Here is a 9,140-nt window from a genome sequence, read left to right as displayed (position 1 = left end):
GGTACACTGTGAAGTAAGCTGAGGTGATGCGGTACACTTTGAAGTAAGGTGTGGTGATGCGGTACACTGTGACGTAAGCTGAGGTGATGCGGTGCACTGTGACGTAAGCTGAGGTGATGCGGTGCACTGTGACGTAAGCTGAGGTGATGCGGTGCACTGTGAAGTAAGCTGAGGTGATGCGGTGCACTGTGAAGTAAGCTGAGGTGATGAGGTGCATTGTGAAGTAAGCTGAGGTGATGCAGTATGCTCTGAAGTGCTTGCTTTAGTTCCAGGCACAGAGCTGACCCTCATTAAAAGGTGCTTCCTTTCTTCTTTTGCATGACCGAAACAGCATGCCGACTTAGCGACCACTTAGTGAAAAGCTCCCTGGGTTTATAAAGATCAAAGACTGTGGGCATGATAACTTTCCATTTCTATTCTGCCTAGTAGGCTTGGGGTCCGTACATTACTCAGAGTGGAAAGTGGTAAAAAGTATGGTGTCTGTTTTCATGAGTCATAAAAACTGATGTACATAGCCCCTAACTTCCCAATTAGATGTCTAGATGCTTCACTGCTGCTTCTGTTCTAGATGTTGGCTGTCCCCTGGCCTGCTGTCCTGTTTTTATTCCCTCAGGCTGTGTGGAGGAATGTGTTCAGTCTGCTGAGGTGGGGGCAGTGAGGGGCTTAACTGCCATCGGCAAATAAGCAAGCAACCAAAGGCTGGGTTTACAAGAACACAGGACTCATTAAATATAACTGTTTTCTTAGTTTAATGAGCTGGCTACATAGCTCTACATACATGAAAAAAATTGTTATATGTCTCATTCCATCAGTAGTTTATGCAAATAATGTGACTGTGCCCCCCATTGAAGAAACCTAAATTCTGAGAGTGATACAGCAGTTCTGACCTGCTTAAATTAAGTCATTTCTTTTTGAGAACCAAAAATTGTCCCACAGGGTTAAGCAGAAGTCCCGTGACATAGACATTAAAAAATGAGTCCTGCTGAGTCACTTTATTTTAAATGGATGATGTCTTTGAAGGTAGCAAGATGGGATAAAGCATGATATAATCAGCTTACTTTTCTTTGACAGAAAAAGTGGATAATTGTTGCTGTGTCAGTGGTTCTGGTGGCCGTGATTGCCCTAATTATTGGTTTGTCAGTTGGCAAGTGATGATGCGGATGACAACAAAGTGCATGCCCTCTGCCAGCGCGGCAGTAAGTAACTAATCAGCTCATTTACTCATTAACGCTCCTAACTAGCCAGGCTCAAGCCTGTTAATTGACTTAATAATAAAAGATTGGCTGCCCCCTCTGCGTGGTGCGGGTGGCACCCTCTAGTGGTGCCTGTGTACCTGCGTTCTAGTCTCGGAACACGCAGGTAGGGCAGGAAGAGACCTTCTTTTCTGTGGTTTTCTTTTAAAGCTTCTAGGTTTACTTACTTTGCCTCAGTGTGATAGTGTGGCAGGCAATACTAGCTCCTTAGTTTTTTCAGGCTTTTGATTTTAATCTTGAAAGACCATTTGTCTCACTCTCTCTCTCTCTGTATAATTAAATTCCCTTATAATTAAAGGGAATAACCATATCAATGATGATTAATACTTAATTAAAAAAACTAACATTTATTTTTCAGTATATCTCTTAAATTTTATCTTTCAGAATAATTGAAACTACTGAAAGTGACTTTGTAAAATGTTCAAAAAATAAAATAATATAAAAATGAAATAAAAAGTAAAAATACATATTCACTCATCATTTTACTGTAAACTAGAGGGAATAGAGCTAAAGCTATGAAAAACATTCAGTGAAATTAAAATTGTCTAATTTGTTTCTATTTGGTAGTATCTATTTTGTTTGGAAATGTTTGCTTATTAAAATGGAAACTATGCATTTATTTAGTTAGGATGCCTATTAATTCTTAATTCAAGGATTCTGAATATAGATATTTAACTAATTAATTTAAAATATCACTTTTTGTTCAGTATATTCGTATCACCCTTTTCCAGACTTGCATGGATTTGAGTATTTTCTCTGGCTCTATTATGCGTTAATAATGCATCCTTTTTGCATTAACCCTTCTGCAGTAAGTTAAAGTGCTGGCTGGCGTGTTAAATTTAGGAGTGTTTGTTTGGCATCATCGCTGAGATAACACTGTGAAACGCCCATCTCAGCATCTCTAGGTTGTGACAAGGAGTCCCTGAAGAATTCATCGTTTTATCATGAAAGTGACTGCCAACTTCATAGTCACCTGGCACTTGAAAGAAATATTATGGTGTAAAGGAGTCACGTGTACAGTCAAATGTCACTACTGCTTTTCAGTCTTAAAATGTATTTCTTAATGTGAGTGTCTGCTACGCTTAGGGCCCACAGTCAGGAGGTGAGGAACTTTGGCGTTTGGCTGTGTTCTGACGTGATTCAGGCCGCAAGGTTGCACTTGAGATCAGGTCAGCAGTAAGCTCTGGGGTGTTGTGCTGGGTAACATTCCATTCTCCAGGCAGATGGAAGAACTCCTGGGGCCCTGTATTTTCAGTAGGCAAAGTGTTTATGGCTGTGTCCTAGCATCTTCCTATTAGCTCTGCTGAAAAAGAAAAGGTACATGTATATGATATTTCCTCATCACTATAGTGGTACTTTTAATGTTTTTATAGTTTTTGGTAAAATGTGTATTTTCTTAATGTTTCCTAGTAGCCATAATGCTGAATGTCGTTATACTAGAGATAAAATTACAGTTTTTGGCTTGAATCCAGGGAAATGAGCAGCTTTTCATGAATGCTGTTGGGTATTGACTTGGAATCCGAGAAGGCCTGTCCATCTCTGTGCCTTCAGCCTGGCTGGCCGTTGTCCCCATGGGCATGCAAACACAAACGAGTATAAAACGATCCTTGTTGATGCAAACTGATGAGAGTGCAAACTCCACAGTTATTTTTGTCCACAAGGCAGTGTTTGACATCTTTTAGAAAACTGTTCCCCCCAAAATTACTTTTTTCTTTCATCCTTCAGCAAATACTTGTTGAATGCCTTCCTGTAGGCTAGGTAGCGTGCTGTCTGCACTCTGTAGAGGGGATCCTGATCTCATGCCCCGGCCACGTGGCTGGGGTGCTCCATTTCACATATACGGAGACAGTGAGGGAGCAGCCTGCCCGTGCTTTAATGTAGAGTAGATGCCAGGACCATAATTTGAACTAACAACTGGGCTGGCTCCCAGGGGTGTGCTCCTCCCCTAAGGAGAATCCCAAGTACAGGCAGTCCCCAGGTTACCAATGTCTGACTGAGGAACAGTTTCACCTTGCACTTTAGTATGGTGTAAATTTGTCCTCACTTTGAAAAGATTCAACTAAGCCCTACTCACAACAAATTCTTCATCATAATCACCTTCACTTGCTTCATGTGCAGCTTTTAAAATCATTGACAAGGCTTTGGGCCTTGTCTTGCACTAAACCCAAACCAAAAACCTGTTGCCATCGAGTCGATTCCACATAGCGACCCTATAGGACAGAGTAGAACTTCCCCATAGGGTTTCCAAGGCTGTAAATCTTGACAGAAGCAGACTGCCACATCTTCCTCCCTTGGAGCGGCTGGTGGGTTTGAACTGCAGACTTTTCAGTTAGCAGCCAAGTCCTTAACCACTGCACCACCAGGACTGCTTTCCTGCCCTAAAGTAATTCTGAATAAGAACGACGTGCACCTGTTCCAACTTACCTACAAATTCTTAAGACACACTCAGGAACAGATCTCGCTGGTAGCCGAGGACTGCCCACATTGGGCTTGAGCTGTTGTCTGGATAGGTAGGACGGTTGTTAAATATATGCATTTAGGGCACGGGGCCTCAGGTATGATGGAATTCGAAAGAGGAGAACTGAAGCTAGATGTGGCCCACACGTCCACACGCAGGGAAGTGCCAGAAACTAGGGGCTGGAGACTGCCCCGATCCCACGAGTACAGCTCCCAGGGACCCCACAGAGGTGGGGGATGAGCACATGCTTACTAGGTGTCTTAGTCATCTCGTGCTGCTCTAACAGAGATACCACAAGTGGATGGCTTTAACAAAGAGAAGTTTATTCTCCCAGAGTCCAGTAGGCTACAAGACCAAATTCAGGGCATCAGCTCCAGGAGAAGGCCCTCTCTCTCTGTCAGCTCTGGAGGAAGGTCCTTGTGATGCATCAGTCTTCCCTTGGTCTGGGAGTATCTCAGCGCAGGAACCTCAGGTCCAAAGGACACGCTCTGCTCCCGGCACTGCTTTCTTGGTAGTGTGAGGTTCCCATGTCTCTCTGCTTGCTTCTCTCTTTTATATCTCAAAAGAGATTGGCTTAAGACACTGTCTAATCTTAAGATGTCATCAGTATAACTGCTGCTAATCCATTTTGTTACATCATAGTAATAGCATTTACAGCGCGTAAGGAAATCACATCAGATTACACAACCATACAATACTGGGAATCATGACCTAACCAAGTTGCTACACACAGTTTTTGGGGGCCGCAATTCAATCCATGACACTAGGGGACACGCTTAGTTCTGTACCTGAGGGAGGGAAGAGGAAGGGGCCTTTCTGAAAAGGTGCTAAGAGAAGTTCATGGAAAAGCATGTAGAGAAGATGCTAGAAAAGGAGGGTGCAGTCCTCATTGTCCAGGGAAGTACCTACTGATACTAAGGAAGGTGGGCTTGTAGGGAGGTGGTACCTGAAGGAGCCCCTGTGGTGCAGTGGTTAAGAGCTCGGCTGCTAACCAAAAGGTCAGCAGTTCAAATCCACAGGCCCTCCTTGGAAACCCTATGGGGTAGTTCTGCTGTGTCCTGTAGGGTCACTATGCGTTGGAATTGACTCGATGACAATGGGTTTGGTTTTTTGTTCGTTTTGGTATCGTGAAGGCAGCCCTGCAGGTCTGAGCAAATCACTCTTGGCGTGTTAATATTAATTTAGAACTGTCCAGGTGCAACAGCTGTGATTTCTTAGATAAAAGTGTGGCGTATTTTTGTTAACTGTAACTAAAAATGATGAAGCTCTGCCTTTTAAAGAGAGACCCAGAGCCACCCAGCGTGGTGAGCTTTCCCTTCTCCCCCGGGTATGCTCCCCGGACAGACGTGTAGGTTGTTTGGCCTTGATTGTGCGACGATGCTTGTTCGTGTATGTAAAGCTCCGTGTGCAGTGGCCGACTTAGGCCATGGATGCGAGGAATACTCAGCTTAACATCTCGTTGACTTCTGACAGAGTGTATCGCCCACAAATGCAAAAAAAAAGAAATATGAACAATTTTTCAGCAAATGAGAAATAATTTCATTAAGAGTTTTTTTAAAAGAGATACAATGTAGCTGAGAAGCAGCGTTTTTGGAATTTTGTTGTGGTCTGTGTTATTGTTGTGTGCCGTCAACTCAATTCCAACTCTTAGTGACCCTAAAGGACAGAGCAGAACTGCCCCGTAGGGTTTCCTGGGCTGTAATCTTTACGGGAGCAGATTGCCAGGTTTTTTTCCTGCGGTGCCGCTGGTGGACTTGAACCGCCAACTTTTTGGTTAGCAGCTGAGGGTTCAAACCATTGGGCCACCAGGGCTCCTTCTTATGATGCAGAGAAAGTGTTTATTAAGCACCCACATGTTGCAAGTGGACCTTGCCTGCTCCCTCCAGGAGCACATAGTTTTAATAAGTGAAGTTTGTAACTGTTTTCACCCCTCCCTCTTCTGGCCATCAGGGCTTCTGCCTTGATAATGGGCTTAGATTTGAAACGATCTCAAATTCCAGGAGGATTTTGTTAGGAAATGGCCCTGGTGATTTCTGTCCTTTGATGCATTGCAAAATGAATTAATGTTTTTCTTTATCTTGCAGAAAATGCTGTTCATTATTATTTGTGTAATTATTTTGCTTGTGATCCTTGGAATTATCCTAGCAACAACATTGTCATAGCAACCCTATCCCAAGAGCTGTTTATCCTTGGAGACTCAGACCACATCTGCAGCAAAGTCAGCATCCCATCATTTCATGAGTGAACCCTAGGCGTTGTGATGCATGGCACTGCGTGCTGATTTTTTTGTTAGTGACTCCAAGGACAAAGCACAACAAGGTTTTTGCTCAGTGCAGATGCTGGAGGCAGAATGTATGGGATGAGTTAACCCAGCATCCTTGGATTCTACTGAACATACCGCGAAAATTTAACAATGTGATACTAGTTTCAGTGGCCTTACAGTAAGGAATCATTGAAAATTTCAATTTTTTTATATTTCAGTGTTAAAATTTTATGTGAAGTTTAATTAGGAGTACTTTATGTTACGAAGCCATTGGACTTCAAGTGTAAGACTTGACTTCTTCCCCTTCTCCCAGCTGACAAGCTAACTAAGAGACATTTTGTACTATTTTTAAGTCGTGTTTATTCCTTGTTTGCAAAAATAATTTTTATTATCACAGACGCTGTTTTGTGAGATATCTATGATTTTAAATGTTTATAAATTAATTGCTTAATATATTAACATCTTAATTTACCCCATTTTATATGCTAAATGCTGCCTTTTAAATGAAACAGGATAGAGCCATCTTCGTACAGTTGTTTACGAAGTTTGCCATTGTCATAAAAAACAGTGGTTGCAAAGCATCCCAAAAGCCTTTCAGGTGCCTTCTGTTAATATTGATTTCTAAGTTTGAAATGCCTCTGATACCCTCCAGAAAAGTCTAGATTATTGTATTGGGCTCCAATTCTACTGGTTCCATTACCCAAGATAATAAATAATCAGTTACTGCTGTAAAGACAACGGTCTCTTCTTTGTTCACTAAACAAAAGCTTGTGTTTCCCTGTTTACATCACTGGGGTCTGAATTTAAGTATGGTGTTGGGACCAAGATTTAGGACTCTTTAAGTTCAAGGAAATTAGTCCTAGACATGAAGTGAGTTCAGAAATTCAAACCCTCATACAGATCATTTACAGGTTCTTGGTAAGTCCTTAATATTCTGCTGAAGTTTAAAAGTTAATTCCCAGAGTTTTTAGGAATCTATGATAATTAAACACTTCTATTGCTCATCAAAGTTTTTTAGTAAAACAGTATGACTTATTTTTAGACTCGTAAAATGTATGAAATCTTACTAATGAATGGACATTTATTAAGGTAGCAGCTTGTCCACATTATAAATGAATATGTGAAGGATATCCAAAATATATAGTTAAATTTTGTTCCTGTGTACGTTATTGTATAAGCATGCGACTGTATTTTGACTTTGTTTGGTTTGAAAATTAGTGTGGCTATCCTTGATTCCGGACAATTAAGTGTGAATAATATGGAACAGTTTAGAAATTGTGTTCCTTATTTAATGTAATTGTACTTTTCACTTGTCTGTAACATATACATCTGACTGTGTGTAACTCGGATCCAACTCTGTATTCACACATTTTGCTTATTTGCTGGACGTCGCTGTGTACTCAGAACTTCTATAGGCATCTCCCAGCTCTAATACATATGTATCTATATATACACATACACACATATATATATATACATTTTTGTCCTTAAATAGCCTGTTGGGAATGTGGTCGCTGACTTGTGGTTAAGTTGAAAATATAACTTGTCTCGGAGGGTATTTAAATATTTAGAGATCATGCTTGTATTTATGTAACTTTTATACATTTATTTTTCTGTATAATTATGTCTACATGTAGAAGGACTTTGTGCTGATGACATCCTGTCCCCCCTTATGTCCCGCTTTTTCTTCAAGTTCAGTCTTACTAGATCTTAACTTTCATAATAATTCTTACTGTATTTTTCAGGCCATTCTTCCTAGATTTGGAGTACTTAACTGAATTGTGTTTTTATCGTTGAAATGATGGAAGTGCTTTCTGGTTTCTGTTTAGATGTTCAAGTCAGTTGTCAGATGACACATCTGTATGTCTAAACCTCGTGTACCTATCTGAAATCTGATTTTAAAAATATTTACAGGTTCATTTGTTACTTTTTATCGTTTCTTCAAATATTTTATGTTTATATTAAAAAAAAAAAAAAATCCCCAGAGAACGAAAAACCAAATATTTACTTTCTGCCTTGTCATTTCTGGAAAGACTTTTTGGGAGATGTTTTATTGCATATCCATTAATAAATTGTTCTACTAAGAAAATTTACTTTTGGTTATTATTATGTATAATAGTATAATTTAATAATTTTGGGTTATTTAGGTTTTGGTAATTATCGATAATTTTGTCGTTGTCATTATTATAAGCTTGTGTTGTTCACACCTCAGATGTCAGCTCTGTGTATGAAGGAACCCTCCTGAAGCTTTGCTATTTACAAAATGGGTAAGTCATCAAATTTGGGCTCTAGCTGAAGGCCACTGGCTTTGACAGATTCTCTGGGACATTTATTTGCAGAGCCCCCCGTGTTCTGATTCATCCTCTGTACTTTTCAGAGTTTTCCTTATTAAAAGGAATTTTCTTCATTCCCTAACCTTTACATCATTCTAACCATGTTGGAAAGTGATGTTCCAAAACCAGAAATAAAAAAAAAAAGAAAAAGAAGGTAGTCCTGGAGAAAATTAGTTAATGGAGTTAGATTCCTATATGTTAATTTTAACTTCCTGTTCCAATATTTATAACCTCCTATTCCTGGTGGCAGAGTGATTAAGAGCTTGGCTGCTAACCAAAAGGTCGGCAGTTTGTATCCACCAGCCGCTCCTTGGAAACCCTGTGGGGCAGTTCTCCTCTGTCCAATAGGGTCACTATAAGTCGGAACCGATTGGACTGCAGTGGGTTTGGGTTTTTTTTTCGTAGTTCGTATATCTTTTCCACAGTGAATCTAATCTCAAACTTAATAAATGCATTCGGTAGTTTGTTGTTAGGTGCTGTCGAGTTGGTTCTGACTCACAGCAACCCCGTGTACAACAGATGGAAACACTGCCGGGTCCCTCGCCATCCCCGCAATCATTGTTATGCTCGAGCCCGTTGTTGCAGCCACTGTGTCAATCCATCTCTTTTAGTACCTTTGTTTATATTTTTAATAGAAATCATGGTTTATCACGCGAATGGATTTGTATGAATATTTTTAGTAAATCTAAACCCCCCTTCTCCCGTGAGTTTAGGGAGTGGAATAAGTATAGAATGCAAATGAGCAAGTCTACACATCAGAGTGGAGCGGGGTTTGGAGGGGGCTGGAGGAAATCGGCCGCCAGGAAGCCACTTCCGGCCACGAGGCAGAGGCC

At 40.7% G+C, this 9,140-nt stretch overlaps 1 protein-coding gene across 1 annotated transcript in view; it reads left to right on the top strand.

Annotated features, from left to right (window-relative positions):
* The window catches only part of STX2 (syntaxin 2), a 41,769-nt gene extending 35,558 nt beyond the window's left edge, over positions 1-6,211 (top strand). Inside the window, exons 10-11 of the mRNA XM_012558026.2 lie at positions 1,072-1,196; positions 5,796-6,211. Coding sequence (XP_012413480.1) covers positions 1,072-1,152 — 81 coding nt within the window. The 3' untranslated portion in view covers positions 1,153-1,196; positions 5,796-6,211. The remainder of the gene's footprint in view (positions 1-1,071; positions 1,197-5,795) is intronic.
* Positions 6,212-9,140: the final 2,929 nt, after the last annotated feature.

The sequence above is a fragment of the Trichechus manatus genome, unplaced genomic scaffold (genome assembly GCF_000243295.1).
Source record: "Trichechus manatus latirostris isolate Lorelei unplaced genomic scaffold, TriManLat1.0 scaffold00131, whole genome shotgun sequence".
NCBI lineage: Eukaryota > Metazoa > Chordata > Mammalia > Sirenia > Trichechidae > Trichechus > Trichechus manatus.
The sequence above is the reverse complement of the archived record's forward strand: the minus strand, read 5'-3'. Positions and strand labels throughout refer to the sequence as shown.